At 40.4% G+C, this 17,590-nt stretch overlaps 1 protein-coding gene across 1 annotated transcript in view; it reads left to right on the forward strand.

Moving 5' to 3' along the window:
* GAN (gigaxonin) overlaps window positions 1-17,590 on the forward strand; it is a 62,897-nt gene that overhangs the window by 20,668 nt on the left and 24,639 nt on the right. The window contains exon 2 of the mRNA XM_025370616.1: window positions 16,094-16,208. Within this exon, the coding sequence (XP_025226401.1) occupies window positions 16,094-16,208 (115 nt within the window). The remainder of the gene's footprint in view (window positions 1-16,093; window positions 16,209-17,590) is intronic.

Consider the following 17,590-nt stretch of genomic DNA (forward strand, 5'->3'; position numbering starts at 1 on the left):
GCAGGAGAATCGCTTGAACCCGGGAGACAGAGGTTGCAGTGAGCCAAGATCACGCCACTGCACTCCAGCCTGGGCAACAGAATGAGACTCTGTCTCAAAAAAAAAAAAAGTCCATTCAAATGATTCTAAGATCTGTATGAGGAAAAAAGTGTTTATGGTGAGTAAAAACCATAATCTAGGTAAAAAGAATTGGTGGCAGAGAGAAATGAATAGAGGGAAATGAAAGGAAATAGTAAAGAGTCCAGCTCCGAGCTCAGTGAGAGGAGGTGCCCCCTGCAGGTTCCTGCATTTCCTCCCCTTCCCCTGCCTTATCTCCTTTGCTCTCAGTGCTCCAGTGTGAGGCTGATGGCGGTTCCCAGGCAGGTCACCAAGACCATCCTGTGTGTTGTTGCTCTCTCCTCCCCTCAGCACTCCACTAACGTGGCTTTGTCCAGTGGGGAGAGCACCTTGGTATTAGCCTGCGTAGCTCATGGAGCTGTACAGAGGGCAGCTCACCTCTAGGCCCCTGACACCCAGTCCACACCCCACTGCCTGATGAGGGGCTTCCTTGGGTTTCCCTCTGAGACCTCTGGTTGTGTCTCAGACATCTGTGGAAATGCTCTTCTTCCATGTAGATGGAATTCTTGGATGGCAGGAACTGTGAGATAGAGGGGTTGATGTTTTCCCACCCACAAAAGTGGGCTGTAAAGGCTTGTGTGAGACAAGGCCATCTGTTAATGGAAACATTAACTGCAAATTGATATTTCGTTTAAGTTGAATGGGTACTAAAAAGATCCTTTTATTTTTTATTTTTATGTATTTATTTATTTTGAGATAGGGTCTCACTCTGTTGCCCAGGCTGAAGTGCAGTGGCATGATCACAGCTCACTGCAGCGCCGACCTCCTGGGCTCAAGTGATCCTCCTACCTCAGCCTCTTAAGTAGCTTGGACCACAGATGTGCACACCACCCCAACTGGCTAATTTATTTTATTTTATTTTATTTGTAGAGAGGAGGTCTCACTCTGTTGTCCAGGCTGGTCTCAAACTCCTGGGCTCAAGCAATTCTCCCACCTTGACCTCCAAAAGTGTTGGGATTGGTAGGTGTGAGCCACCATGCCAAAAGCTTTATTTTTCAGAGCAACTTTACGTTCACAGCAAAACTGAGAGGAAGGTACAAATATATCCCATGTACCCCCATCCCTACCCGTGCACAGCCTCCCCCATTATCAATATCCCACACGAGGGTGGTATACATTTGTTACAATTCCTGAACCTACATTGGCACATCGTTGTCACTCAAAGATTGTAGTTGACATCAGGGTTCACTCTTGGTGGTATGCCTTCTGTGGGTTTGGACAAATGTGTCATGACACAGATCCACTATTACAGTATCACCCAGAGTGGTTTCACTGCCCTAAAAATCCTCTTCCCTGAATGTCTATTTTCAGGAGCTCCTGAAGACAAAAAAGCAGTTGGAAGGCATCTGTGAAACAAATTCCCCATGGGAATATGAATTATTAGTTTGGCATAAGTGGGTACAGGAAGAAGCTACACAGGCCCCTCTTCAAATATCTCAGAGTCTGTTCCTGGTAGCGACACAATCCAAGGTGACATGATGACATGATTCATTTGAAATTGTATGAGTAATGCCCATGAATCACCCACAAATTTCTGCAAATCTTGACTTCTTCAACATTACATTCTCTTGTTTTGTATTTAAATATGTTTCTTTGCTTCTATTGGAGACAAGCTTTTACATCAGAGGGGAAGAAAAGTCACGAAGACTTACTCTCTATCACTGTTACGTCACACCCCATTCAGTCACGTCTAAAATGATTCTTAGAAGACAATGACCAGGCCTATTACCTGGGTGGTTTGTTGTGGCATTTAGACACATTGAACTTTTCCAGCAGTTTGGAAGCAAGAAGAGGACTGTATGTACCCAGTGGATGACTTTGGTTCAATTTTAGTTACTTACAAGTTGTAGACCCCTTTCATGGATGTAAAACTTTGGTTTTTTTTTTTTTTTTTTGGTATCCACTGGAACATGGATACCAACTTCTTTTTTAGCTGGTAGTCAGTGACTTTTCTTATGTCCTTTTTTTCCATATTGTCAAGAAAATAAAATGAATATTGTTTTATTTTCTGTTCTACTGTAATAGAACAGAAAATTTTTTTTAAAAGTTTGGCCAGAGGATGGGTGCTTGGGAGAAAAATAAATTTGGACCACATGATGTGCAAGAAGTATATTATAAATCCTCGAGTACTGATTGATTTGGCCAGAGTTAAGCCTCGAAGACTTACTAGGGTAGGTCTCGGGGCTGAGTCTCTGCAGTAATTCTATATAGCTCGTTTCAGCAGCTCAGTCAAGAAATGTTCAGGGATGGAAGAGACTGCAAATCACCTTAATCTCTTCTGTTTACAGTTGAGCAACAGGGCAGAGAGGGGAAATGTCTTCCCCTAGAAACGGAAAGCTGGGAACAATGTGTCATGCATGGTATTTGTATTTGAACACCTGAGATCCATTTTTATAATACTCTCAATTGTTTCTAATTTTTTTAAGAGTGTTGTAAAATTGTCAAGGTGGTATTTTAAGGTTGCTGCATTTTCTAGGAGAGTTTGTAAATTGAAATCATGTAATAATAAAAGAATATTAAGACTTCCAACAAATTTACATGTGTGATCCTGTAGCCTTCTGAGGTGGGGACGGAGAACGTAGAAAAGGCCTGTTGATTTGTAGGCTCACTCAAGGAAAAAATGATCAGTTGTTAACCCTTTAGCTTAGCTCTTTTTAAATGATTATTATTCATTACTCATTCAGTACAGTTCATTGACTTCTCAGTTATATGTGGCAGAGATAAAAACAAAGTGCAAGATGAGAAAATTCTAGATAAAAAAGGGAAATCTAAGGCGAAAATGTTTTGGTAGGTATTAGAAAAATGAAGGTATATGGAAGGAAAGAAATGCAAAACAATGGAATAAAACAAAAGGTATATAGAGATTTAAGTTGGGGAGTTGGGGGAAAAGTGAAGACAGTAAGAATAAGAACAAGTTTGTGTAGTTACAAAATTAGAAAGGAATGGTGACTGTCCCAGAAATGCGGGAGAGAAATGGCTGTGAATGGCAGAAGGCTGTGGAGCAAGACTGCTTCCCAGTAGGTTTGAGTGACTCTTACAATCCACGACTGGAAGGAAGGGCTTTTAGAGGCCCTGATTTCCAACTTTCACTTCATTCTTGGCAGACAGATAGATGATCATCCAGCCTGATGCTACTAAGATGTCATGTGCAGGCTGGTGATGGTCTGCAAATTGTTACCTGCCCGTGGTCATAGAAGCACAAGAGTTTAGAGACTCTGTTAGCAGTCTGACAGAGTAATTTATGTCTGTTGAATTTTATTTATCTAGGAATTAAGTCATTATGTTTTACAAAATATTCATCTGGGATTAATTGGAAATACAAAAAACATAGCACAGATAATTGGAGAAGCACATATTAACCCCTTGCTACTCAAAGAGTGGTTTGAAGACCGACAGAATCCTCATCACCCAAGAGCTCATTACAAAGGCAGGCACTCAGGCCACATCGCCAACCTTCTGAATCAGAAAAACCTTGTTTTGACAAGTTGCCAGTTGATTTGTATGAGCATCAAAGTTTGAGAAGCACTGGGCCTGAATCCTTTCAGTGTTGTACAGATACAGTTATTAAAAGTTCTTCCTAATTTTTGGTCTGATTCAGCTTTGTTGTACCTGAGGTCATCAGAAAAAGTCATATGTGACAGCGCTCCACATTTAAAGACTTGAGTGTTTAAAGACCACTGTCAGCTCCAAGTTTATTGTACATGTGATCATTGAACATCATCTTCACTTTGTAAACTGCTGGGCTGATTGTAAGCATACAGTGATAAAGAGGGCTCCAGCCTTAAGGAACTTGGAGTTTAGTAAAGGAAATACAGAAATACCATAATGTAGGCCAGAACTTGATATCCCATATGTCATAATAAAGTTACTGATAAAGTGCTGGGGAAATTTATAACAGGAATTTATTTTTACCTGCAAAGAGGTAAGGGCGGAGGTGCAGCCTGTGGCATGATGGAATGATCTAGGAAAAACCTGTAGAACAGCTGGCATTAGAACCGATCTTTCAAAGACGGGTAGGAATTGGGCAGGCAGAAATGGTATTGAGGGACGTTAAGGGCAGGATAGGATGATGGGAGAGTGTCAGGGGCAGATGTAAGTATCTTAATTTAAACCATAATTAAAGTTTTGTTATTTAACCTTCAGATGTTTGAAGACTTTGTACAGCAATTCATTTTTTCATGGGCTTTGGAAAGGATCACATTTTATGGAAGTCTGAAATGGTCCATGCTTATATTTCAGAAAGTCTCTTTTTCTGTCCTTTTAGCCATTGTGTATCCTCTGCCACCTGCTGAGAAAAACCTGTATTCTTTATATTTGTTCGTTTTTTGTTGTTGTTGTTGTTGTTGTTTTAAATAGAGATGAGGTCTCACTATGTTGCCCAGAATGGTCTTGAACTCCTGGGCTCAAGCAGTCCTCTCACCTCAGCCTTACAAAGTCCTGGGATTACAGGCATGAGCCACTGTGCCCAGCCAAAATCTGTACTCTTTAAAAATGATCCTCTTTCATTGTGGAAACATATGACAGTAGAATAATCTTTAAAAAATAATAATAATAAAACCCATCCAGTCACATGAGTCAAAAATAAAAATAATAGAAAACAATAAAAGGGCTCCTTGTCCAACAGACATCTCATACAGGCAGGTGCCACTCTGGGATGAAGCTTTCAGAGGAGGGATCAGGCAGCAATATTTGCTGTTCTGCAGCCTCCACTGGTGATAGGGTCTGGAGTGGAACTCCAGCAAGCTCCAACAGACCTGCAGCTGAGGGGCCTCTCTGTTAGAAGGAAAACTAACGAACAGAAAGGAATAGCATCAACATAAACAAAAAGGACATCCAAACCAAAATCCCATTAGTAGGTCACCAACATCAAAGACCAAAGGTAGATAAAACCACAAAGATGGGGAGAAACCAGAGCAGAAAGGCTGAAAATTCTTTGGAACCCAACTCCTCGCCAGCAAAGGAACAAACCTGGGCAGAGAATGAGTTTGACGAGTTGATGGAAGTAGGCTTCAGAAGGTCAGTAACAACAAAATTCTCCGAGCTAATGAAGCATGTTCTAACCCATCACAAGGAACCAAAAAACCTTGAAAAGAGGTTAGACAAATGGCTAACTACAATGACCAGTGTAGAGAAGAGCTTAAATGACCTGATGGAGCTGAAAACCACAGTATGAGAACTTCGTGAAGCATACACAAGCTTCAGTAGCTGATTTGATCAAGCGGAAGAAAAGATATCCAGTGATCAAAGATCAAATTAATGAAATAAAGCAAGAAGACAAGATTAGAGAAAAAAAGAGTAAAAGGAAATGAACAAAAACTCCAAGAAATATGGGACTATGTGAAAAGACCAAATCTGTGTTTGATTGGTGTACCTGAAAGTGATGGGGAGAATGGAACCAACTTAGAAAACACTTTTCAGGATATTATCCAGGAGAACTTCCCCAACCTAGCAAGGCAGGCCAGCATTCAAATTCAGGAAACACAGAGAACACCACAAAGATACTTCTTGAGAAGAGCAACCCCAAGACCCATAATTGTCAGATTCACCAAGGTTGAAATGAAGGAAAAAATATTAAGGGCAGCCAGAGAGAAAGGTCGGGTTACCCACAAAGGGAACCCATCAGACTAACAGTGGATCTCTCTGCCGAAACCCTACAAGCCAAAAGAGAGTGGGGGCCAATATTCAACATTCTTAAAGAAAGGAATTTTCAACCCAGAATTTCATATCCAGCCAAACTAAGCTTCGTAAGTGAAGGATAAATAAAATCCTTTACAGACAAACAAATGCTGAGAGATTTTGTCACCACCAGGCCTGCCTTACGAGAGCTCCTGAAGGAAGCACTAAACATGGATAGGAACAACTGGTACCAGCCACTGCAAAAACATGCCAAATTGTAAAGACCATTGATGCTATGAAGAAACTGCATCAATTAACAGGCGAGATAACCAGCTAGCATCATAATGACAGGATCAAATTCACACATAACAATATTAACCTTAAATGTAAATGGGCTGAATACCCCGATTAAAAGACACAGACTGGCAAATTGGATAGAGTCAAGACCCATCAGTGTGCTGTATTTGGGAGACCCATCTCATGTGCAAAGACACATATAGGCTCAAAGTAAAGGGATGGAGGAAGATCTACCAAGCAAATGGAAAGCAAAAAAAAGCAGCGGTTGCAATCCTGGTCTCTGATAAAACAGACTTTAAACCAACAAAGATCAAAAGAGGCAAGGAAGGCCATTACATAATGGTAAAGGGATTCAACAAGAGGAGCTAACTATCCTAAATATATATGCACCCAATACAGGAGCACCCAGATTCATAAAGCAAGTTCTTAGAGACCTACAAAGAGAGTTAGACTCCCACACAATAATAATGGGAGACTTTAACACCCCACTGTCAATATTAGACAGATCAATGAGACAGGAAATTAACAAGGTTATGCAGGACTTGAACTCAGCTCTGGACCAAGCGGACCAAATAGACATCTACAGAACTCTCCACCCCAAATCAACAGAATATACATTCTTCTCAGCACCACATTGCACTTATTCTAAAATTGACCACATAATTGGAAGTAAAGCACTTCTCAGCAAATGTAAAAGAACAGAAATCACAACAAACTGTCTCTCAGACCACAGTGCAGTCGAATTAGAACTCAGGATTAAGAATCCTACTTAAAATCGCACAACTACGTGGAAGCTGAACAACCTGCTCCTGAATGATTACTGGGTAAATAACGAAATGAAGGCAGAAATAAAGATGTTCTTTGAAACCAATGAGAACAAACACACAATGTACCAGAATCTTTGGGACACATTTAAAGCAGTGTGTAGAGGGAAATTTATAGCACTAAATGCCTACAAGAGAAAGCAGGAGAGATCTAAAATCAACACCCTAACATCACAATTAAAAGAACTAGAGAAGCAAGATTAAACAAATTTAAAAGCTAGCAGAAGACAAGAAATAACTAAGATCAGAGCAGAACTGAAGGAGATAGAGACACAAAAACCTCTTCAAAAAGTCAGTGAATCCAGGAAGTGGTTTTTTGAAAAGATCAACAAAATGGATAGACTGCTTGCAAGACTAATAAAGAAGAAAAGAGAGAAGAATCAAATAGATGTAGTAAAAAATGATAAAGGGGTTATCACCACCGATTCCACAGAAATACAAACTACCATCAGAGAATACTATAAACACCTCTACTCAAGTAAACTAGAACATCTAGAAGAAATGGATAAATTCCTGGACACATAGAGCCTCCCAAAACTAAACCAGGAAGAAGTTGAATCTCTGAATAAGCCAATAACAGGTTCTGAAATTGAGGCAATAATTAATAGCCTACCAACCAAAAAAAAGTCCAGGACCAGACGGATTCACAGCCGAGTTCTGCAAAGAGGAGCGGGCACCATTCCTTCTGAAACTATTCCCATCAATAGAAAAAGAGGGAATCCTCACTAACTCATTTTATGAAGCCAGCATCATCCTGATACCAAAACCTGGTGGAAACACAACAAAAAAAAAGATAATTTTAGGCCAATATCCCTGATGTGAAAATCCTCATCAATGCGAAAATCCTCAATAAAATACTGGCAAGCCAAATCCAACAGCACATCTAAAAGCTTATCCACCACAGTCAAGTTGGCTTCATCCCTGGGATGCAAGACTGGTTCAACATACGCAAATCAATAAATGTAATCCATCACATAAACAGAACCAGCGACAAAAACCACGATTATCTCAATAGATGCAGAAAAGGCCTTCGACAAAATTCAGCAGCCTTTCGTGATAAAAACTCTCAGTAAACTAGGTATCAGTGGAATGTATCTCAACATAGTAAGACCTATTCGTGACAAACCCAGAGCCAATATCATCCTGAATGGGCAAAAATTGGAAGTATTCCCTTTGAAAACTGGCACAAGACAAGGATGCCCTCTGTCACCACTCCTTTTCAACGTAGTATTGGAAGTTCTGGCCAGGGCTATCAGGCAAGAGAAAGCAATAAAGGGTATTCAAATAGAAAGAGAGGAAGTCAAATTGTCTCTGTTTGTGGATGACATGATTATGTATTTAGAAAACCCCATCATCTCAGCCCAGAATCTCCTTAAGCTGATAAGCAACTCCAGCAAAGTCTCAGGATACAAAATCAATGTACAAAAATCACAAGCATTCCTGTATTCCAATAACAGACAAACAGCCAAATCATGAGTGAACTCACATTCACAATTGCTACTAAGAGAATAAAATACACAGGAATACAACTTACAAGGGATGTGAAGGACCTCTTCAAGGAGAACTACAAACCACTGCTCAAGGAAATAAGAGAGGACACAAACAATGGAAAAATATCCCATGCTTATGGATAGGAAGAATCAATATTGTGAATATGGCCTTACTGCCCAAAGTAATTTATAGATTCAATGCTATCCCCATCAAGCTACCACTGACTTTCTTCACAGAATTGGGAAAAACTACTTTAAACTTCATATGGAACCAAAAAAGAGCCCGCATAGCCAAGACAATCCTGGGCAAGAAGAACAAAGAACAAAGTCAGGAGGCATCATGCTACCTGACTTCAAACTTTACCACAAGGCTACAGTAACCAAAACAGCATGGTACTGGTACCAAACATACATAGACCAATGGAACAGAACGGAGGCCTCAGAAATAACACCATACATCTACCACCATCTGATGTTTGGCAAACCTGACACACACAAGCAATAGGGAACAGATTCCCTATTTAATAAGTGGTGTTGGGAAAACTGGCTAGCCATATGCAGAAAACTGAAACTGAACCTCCTTACATCTTATACACAGATCAACTCAAGATGGATCGAAGACTTAAACGTAAGACCTAGGGCCATAAAAATCCTAGAAGAAAACCTGGGCAGTACCATTCAGGACATAGGCATGGGCAAAGACTTCATGTCTAAAACACCAAAAGCAATGGCAACAAAAGCCAAAATTGACAAATGGGATCTAATTAAAGAAATTCCGCACTGCAAAATAAACTATCATCAGAGTGAACAGGCAACCTACAGAATGGGAGAAAATTTTTGCAATGTATCCATCAGACAAGGGGCTAATATCCAGAATCTATAAAGAACTTAAATTTACAAGAAAAAAGCAAACAACCCTATCAAAAAATGGGCAAAGGGTATGAACAGACACTTTTCAAAAGAAGACATTCATGCAGCCAGCAGACATATGAAAAAACGCCCATTGTCACTGGTCATTAGAGAAATGCAAATCAGAACCCCAATGAGATACCATCTCACACCAGTTAGAATGGCAATCATTAAAAAGTCAGGAAACAACAGATGCTGGAGAAGTTGTGGAAAAGTAAGAACACTTGTACACTGTTGGTGGGAGTGTAAATTAGTTCAACCATTGTGGAAGACAGTGTGGTGATTCCTCGAGGATCTAGAACCAGAAATACCATTTGACCCAGCAATCCCATTACTGGGCATATACGAAGGATTATAAATCATTCTATAAAGACACATATACACATATGTTTAGTGTGGCAGTATTCACAATAGCAAAGACTTGGAACCAACTAAATGTCCATCAGTGATACACTAAGAAAATGTGGCGCATATACACCATGGAATACTATGCAGCCATAAAAATTGGTGAGTTCATGTCTTTTGCAGGGACATGGATGAAGCTGGAAACCATCATTCTCAGCAAACTATCACAAGATCAGAAAACCAAACAACACATGTTCTCACTCATAAGTGGGAGCTCAACAATGAGAACACATGGACATAGGGAGGGGAACATCACACACCAGGGCCTGTTGTGGGTGGGGGTCTAGGGGAAGGATAACAGGAGAAATATCTAATGTAGATGACGGGTTAATAGGTTCAGCAAACCACCATGGCACGTGTATACCTATGTAACAAAACTGCACATTCTGCACATGTAACCCAGAACTTTAATAATAATAATAATAAAAGGGGCTTCTTGTAACCTTTTCCTTGATAGCCTAGTTTCCCCCATCCTAGTACTGTCTGCAAGACACATGCAAGTTTTCCACCAACAGGAGTTCTGGGGATGGTTTCAGGGTGTCACTGTTCCACCTCAGATCGTCAGGCATTAGATTTTCACAAGGAACGTGCAACCTAGATCCCTCACATGCCCAGTTCACAATAGGGTTTGCGCTCCTATGAGAATCTAATGCCACAGACGCAAACAAGTACAGCTAGCTCTTGTTTGAACCTGGGTTACTTTAAAATAAGAACTCTAATTCTAGCCTGAAGCTCCTCTATCCAAACATGTTTTGGAGATACCTCCTCTAAATTCGTTAGTGACTGTTAGTGTCCATCTGGGTCTAGTCAGGAGAGAGAAACCACAGAGCAGTTTGAACAAAGAAAATTTAATATAAAGAGTTAACTACAACAGGAGATTAGAGTAATGAGGGATTGGCCAGTAAGAAGTAAAGAAAACTCTAAAAAATACAGGAATAGATATATGGAGCATCTGCTACCCCAGAGCTGACTTACTAGGACACACCCACGGCTCACTGCGTGGCAGAAAAGCCACATTGTGGAACTTGCTGGAAATCTGTCTTCTAAGGCACCAGTCCATGTCCTTAGGACTGGGCCACACGGAGGTATGTGATCGAGCTTTCCCGCCTGAGCTCCTGTCAGATCAGCGGTGGCATTAGATTCTCATAGGAGCGTGAACGCTATTGTGAACTGGGCATGTGAGGGATCTAGGTTGCACATTCCTTTTGAGAAGCTAATGCCTGATGATTTGAGATGGAACAGTTTCACCCTGAAACTATCCCCACAACTCCCATCTGTGGAAAAATTGTCTTCCATGGAAGCAGTCCCTGGTGCCAGAAAGGTTGGGGACTGCTGCTCTAAGATGCCTGAGAAAGCTATTCATGGGAAGGTGCTTGAAGGAGGCTCTGGGGAAGACTTCAGGGTGTGGTTGCAGCTGTGCACTGTGGGAGCCTGGTGCTGGGGAGAAGACTGCCTAGCAGGAGGCAGGTCTCTTCACCAGAACCAGCAAGCAAAATTCTCACTTCCTGCAGTGTCTCTCCAGTGCCTTTAACTGAAGCTTAGCATCATGCCATTTGACAAAGGAAAATGATTTAAAAGGATCAGATCCATTTTTCCAAAGCAAGCAAAAAAGGGTGAATTTGGAGCTGGGAAGCTATATATGTTGATAATCGGTTCAGTGACTGAGAAATACAAATAGTCATGACATCCTAAGTGAAGACATGTCTGCTACCAAAAAGATTATATGATGCATTTCAAAGCCAGATACTTCGGTATTTTGTTCTTACCACTTACACTGTTTTCTCTCTTGATGGAGAATTGACTCAGATTCTTTCCTTCACTTTTAATAAAAGCATCAGGCAAATAGATACACCTAGAGGACAGCCAGTGGCAATGAAGTACCTTTTGAGTAAAATCATTAGTTCACTGGAAACCGTATGGGCAGGAATAGTAGATAGCAAATACAGGGAGGAAAGAAAGTTGTCTAAATATCCTCTGTATACTGTCATACACATTACATATTCTGTGTTAAAGACCTACGAGGGCCTTCTGTCACCAGAATGGACTGGCTTCCTTCTGCTGGTACATAGCTGTCATCCCAGGATCATCCTTCACCATTACTCTGCATTCCTTTCACTTCCTTCCTGTTTGGATTACATCTTGTTAATATCCAGAATGTTCCACTTTCTTGATACACTCCTTTGTTTTGTTGGGGCACATTTTCTAACACCATCCCGAGAAAGGCTGCATGGGAAGTAAATTGTTTTGTGACTTCATATAGCCGAAAATGTCTTTGTTCCCTCCTGCCACTTGATTGATAGTTTGGCTGGTTATAAAAATCTAGGTCTGAAATAATTTTCTTTCAGAATTTTAAAGTAATTTATTTTTTGTTATTTAGCTTCCATTTACAAGTATGAAGCCATTCTGATTCTTGATCCTTTCCATATAGCCTATTTTTCTTTCTGAAAGCTTGTAAGACTTTTTTCTTTATTTCCAGTGTCCTGAATTATTATGATGATGTGCTCTGGAGTGGGTGTGTTTTCATCTGTTGTTGAGAGTACTTCCTTAGTAGTCTTATCTTTTTTGGTGGGGTGACATTCCTTTTTTTCAGATGTTGAATCTTCTGGACTGATCTTCCAGCTTTCTTAACTTACCTCTCCTATTTTCTTTTTTAAAAAACTATTTAATAAATTTTTTAAAAATAGAGTGAAGTCTTGCTGTGTTGTCCAGTCTGGTCTCGAACACCTGGGCTCAAGCCGTCCTTCCACAGCACTGGGGTTATAGGCGTAAGCCATGTGTTCAGCCATCTCTTGTATTTTCTGCCTTTGTCTTTTTGCTCTTTTCTGGGAGATTTCCTCAACTTTTTATCTTGATCCTACATTAAAAGAAAAAACAAACTTTTTTTTGCAATCATTAACATGTTTTGCTGGCTTATGAATGTTCCTTTTTATATCATCCTACTCTTGTTTTATGTACACAATATCCTGTCTTTTCCCTCTGGGAAGATTAAGATGAATTTTTCTTTTTTCTTGAACTTTTCATTTTAGCACAATCCTTACTTCCTTTAAGTTACTTTTTTTCTTATCAGTTTTGGTCCTGTCTTTTATCTTTGTTAAATATCTAGTGAGTCCTGTTTGCTCAATTTTAATAGCAGTGCTCTAAAACAGTTTCTTAACCCATGTGCCAAAAAAATATGTTGCAAGTGTGTGAAGATACTGATGGCGTCAGTCTTCAGAGTAGCTGAGCAGCATATCCAGAAGCTGAGCCTACAGGCCGCCTCTATTTAGCCCAGAGTAATATTACGTTTTCTGTGTGTAATGTGACATGAGAAAGTTTTAGAAGTACCAGAGTCCTATAGGTAAGACTTGTTGAACACAGGTTTCGCTATTGTGTGATCAAACTGAGTCATTTTCTTAGGGCAGATTGATGTTCATGCCCTTGGGTCTGTACCCTTGGGCAGATCAAGTCCTCCAGAAGTCTTTGTCTCTTGCTTGGAAGATATGTACTGGCTTTCAGTATTTTAGGAGCAGAGTTGGGAGAAAAAGACTAATGGTCCAGCATTCAGTATGTAAACATTCTGTTAACTCTCAGTTACAATACACCTACCCTCAAATGTGCCTGGTGCTCCGCTGTACAGAGATCCTCAGTTGTATATTATTCAAAATATAAGTCATTTGTTTTTCACTAGAGCTGGGAAGAGTCTTACTAAGCTTTGAAGGGAAGAAGTGTATACACATGGAGGGAGAATCCGGAAATTCAGCTATTTCCTAAGACTTTGTTAATAGTTCTCTTTTTAGCTTATCTTATACCCCCTGCCCCACCCCAACCCCGTCGTCACCTACCCTGTATTACCAGTTCCTGGAGCCTTTCGGGAGTCTTCAGTCCAATTTAGGTTGAATCTCAGCTTTGCTTACTGCTAAATTAGGATTAAGCTTCCTCAGATACTCCAAGTCAGTTACCCTTGTCTGTTTTCTAGCATATGAAATTTCAGTGACCGGGTGCGGTGGCTCATTCCTGTAATCGCAGCACTTTGGGAGGCTGAGGTAGGCAGATCAGTTTAGGAGTTCGAAACTAGCCTGGGCAAGATGACGAAACCCTGTCTCTACAAAAAGTACAAAAATTAGTTGGATGTGGTGATGGGTGCCTGTCATCCCAGCTACTTGGGGGGCTGAGGCAGGAGAATCACTTGTACCTGGGAAGAGGAGGTTGCAGTGAGCCATGATCGCGCCACTGCACTCCAGACTGGGTGACAGAGTGAGACCCTGTCTCAAAAACAAAAAAAAATGAAATTTTGTTAATATTATTTCCTATTCTCTTTGTATTCAGTCTACCAAAAGTCTGATTCTTTATTGACTTTATTATAGAAGTCTGAATGCAAATAATGAATTTAAATATTTGTTTCTAAGAAGTTCTCCCTGTAACTCACTATTTGGATTACCAGTATTTGAAAGTGTACTTTTCTTTTCTTAGAAAACATGGTTATTAGGTAGCAGGTAACACAGTGTCAATCCTGAGATTTAACAGAGTTATAATTCATGCCAACAGCATGTTTCAAAGCTATTTTTAAATTTCACTTGAATTTTTTTTAAAAACCTCAAATTTTCTTAGTAAAATATCAAGAATATCTGGGTATAAGTTCTTAAAACAAAAAGCATTGACTGAAAAATTGTTCTTCAAATTCTGTATCACTTTGTTTAAGAAGTCTTTTTTTCACTTTGGGAGGCCGAGGCGGGCGGATCACGAGGTCAGGAGATCGAGACCATCCCGGCTAACACGGTGAAACCCCATCTCTACTAAAAATACAAAAGATTAGCCGGGCGTGGTGGTGGACGCCTGTAGTCCCAGCTACTGGGGAGGCTGAGGCAGGAGAATGGCGTGAACCCAGGAGGCGGAGCTTGTAGTGAGCCGAGATTGCGCCTCTGCACTCCAGCCTAGGCAACAAAGTGAGACTCCGTCTCAAAAAAAAAAAGGAAGAAGTCTTTTTTTAAGTTTTTTGAAAGGCACCTTTTAAAAAGTTCATCTGTTAAACGATTAGTATCACAAATACATAAAGAACTCCTCCACCTCAATATGTGAAGGACAGTTAGTAAAAAATGAACACGAGAGACATGAATGAATGTTTTGCGGAAGGGGAAACATGTGGCCACAAACATACAAAGAGATGTTCAGCACGTGGCTAGTAAGAGAATGCAGATGACAACCACAGTGAGATACCATATTTCACTTATTCAGTTGACAAAACTTAAGAAGTATGACAGACTCAAATGTTGTGGAGTTTATGAATCAACAGATGCTCTTACACATGCATAGTATATGAGGCTGTAAACTGCGCCACCTACTACGGAGAATAAGTTAGCATAATTCTACTCCCCGGAGTAGACCCAAGGGACATTTTTTTTTTTTTTTTGAGGCAGAGTCTTGCTCTGTCACCCAGGCTGGAGTGCAGCGGCGTTATCTCAGCTTACTGCGACCTCTACTCCCAGGTTCAAGCTATCCTCGTGCCTCAGCCTCCTGAGTAGCTGGGATTACAGGCGTGTGCCACCACTGCTCCCAGTCGATTTTTGCATTTTTAGTAGAGATGGGGTTTCACCATGTTGGCTAGGCTGGCCTCGATCTCCTGGCCTCAAGTGATCCACCCACCTCAGCCTCCCAAAGTGCTGGGATTACAGGCGTGAGCCACTGCACCCAGCCGAAAAAGTATTTATCATAGTACAAAAGAGTCATATGCAGTAATAGTCGAAGCATCACGGTTCACAGTATCAAAAACCTGGAGACAACCCCAGATGCCCATTAACAGGAAAGTAGAGTATTGCACGGCAGAAAGAACAGAAGAACCAGTGTGATATGCACACCTCTATAAACTAAGTCATCTTTATAAAACAACAATAAAAAATGGATGATCAATAAATTATAAAACACCTTAAAATTTAAAGTATCTATTTCATGGATGCAGTAATAAAGCAAGGAAAAATTGAGCGTAGGATTTAGGATAATGGTTACATCCGATGGTGGAAGCAGAGGAGTGGATTGGTGGGAAAGACCATCTGGTTAGAAGCGGGCTATTGACAAGGTCTTAGCTTTTGTTTTGGATGGCAGGTTTGTGGAGTCCTTGTTACATTATTGAAGATTAATTAGGTAATTCAGTCCATTAGAAAATAAGCCTAAACACAGTGAGATTTCCAAGGTGAAATACAGATTCATGGTCATGTGGATCTTAGTTCTTTGCTCATCTGTTTTGTTTTTGTTTTTTAAGAAGTAGTATTTGGGATCCTGGGACCAATGTTTTGTAGCTGAAAGTTATAAAAATACATAGACCTAAAGTTAACGAACTAAATTTTCTAGGTGGGGATGCATGTACTGATAAGTATCTTATACGTTATAGAGTATTGAGTACATAAATATTTATAGCTATTTCTGTTCTTTCATAGAAATTTTACATTTTTTTCCCTTTCTTAGGACAAAGTTAAACTATAATCCTCCAAAAGATGATGGATCAACTTATAAGATTGAACTTGAAGGGATATCGGTAATGGTTATGAGAGAGATCCTGGATTACATCTTCAGTGGGCAGGTATGATGAGAAACAAAGGAAGGAAGACCTAAGTAGAGGCTTCTCAAGCTCAGGGTGAGGGTCTCCTTTCATCCATTATATGACAAAGTAGCACTGTCATCTTCATCTTCTGTCACTGTGTGCATTGACTGACATCTCCTACTGGTAATGGCATCCCACGTGTGTTCTTCCATGGCTCTGCTCCTAGAGAAGCAGATGAAGTAAGATCTTAGACCCAAATCCCAGTTTGTCGCTACCATTCTGAGCTCCACCTTCTCATATGAGATATTAAAGAACATGGGATGCTGCCCTGACTGCTGTCTTTTTGGTTTTTGCTTTGGAATCCCAAATCCAATCTTGCTTTGTATCCACACAACTGGGGATACAAAACTTGTTTTGTCTCCATAGCATGGAAATAGGAACTTCCTGGGGCATTGTGGATTATTTGGTAGAGACAGAGAGTTCCTTGTAGATCGTTCCCAGAGAAAGAGGACTGACAGAAATGACAAGCAGCTTATTCACGATGCCCTGGTCCTGTTGCCCCAGTAGTACCCACATCCCTGCCCCATCCTCATTCTCTCTTCCTGATGTCCCTTTCCTCTCCATGTCCACTTGAACTTCTGGAGGCTTTGTGATACCCAGGGAGGAAAATGATAAGCGATCAGACTTCTTTCTTTTCCTTTGCCCTCCTCCGACTACCCATTCCCCATGATGTGATTTCAAGCATAGCATGAGGACTCAAGAAAAATCTTCCATGTGAATCAGGGCTAGTTATTTTTTTTGTTTTTTGGTTTTTGAGGGTTTTTTTAACCGAAGGAAGAGGTCAGTGCGTCTTACCTTTGCTGTGTGAGAATGCATTTCATCTTTATTCTTTCTGAGATCTTGTTCCCTACTCTCTCCTTTATTCCTTCTTCATCCCTCTTGTTTTCCTTTCTGTAGGGGCTGTTTCTCCTACATATTTTCTAAGTATTCTGAATGTATTGCTTTCTTTGTCTAAATATATTCATTCTGTCCAGAGTTAAACGCAGTGATTCTCATCCTTTTTGAAGCTTTTGGTTTGATTTCATGCTTTCTCTCTTCTCTCAACACTAGGGGGTGGGTATGTACATGGATGATTGTTAAAAGTAAATGAATTTAAGTTAATTTGGGGACAGCCCGGAGATACTCTGTAGCATCACAAAACCAGGCCTAAGACCAACCTCTGGTCCAACTTGTAAAGTCAGTCCAGCAGCAGTTATTAGTATAACGAGTTATAAGCCAGTAAGAGCCTATTCATGTTTAGGCTTGGATTTGAAACTTGAAACCTTATTTACGGATTGACTTCTGTGATTTGTTTCCAATTGAAATTTAAAATGATAGTTGCAATGTAAGTTATAACAAACTCCTGAATTAGCAGTTTTGTT

This window comes from Theropithecus gelada, chromosome 20 (genome assembly GCF_003255815.1).
Source record: "Theropithecus gelada isolate Dixy chromosome 20, Tgel_1.0, whole genome shotgun sequence".
In the NCBI taxonomy this organism is placed as follows: Eukaryota; Metazoa; Chordata; class Mammalia; order Primates; family Cercopithecidae; genus Theropithecus; species Theropithecus gelada.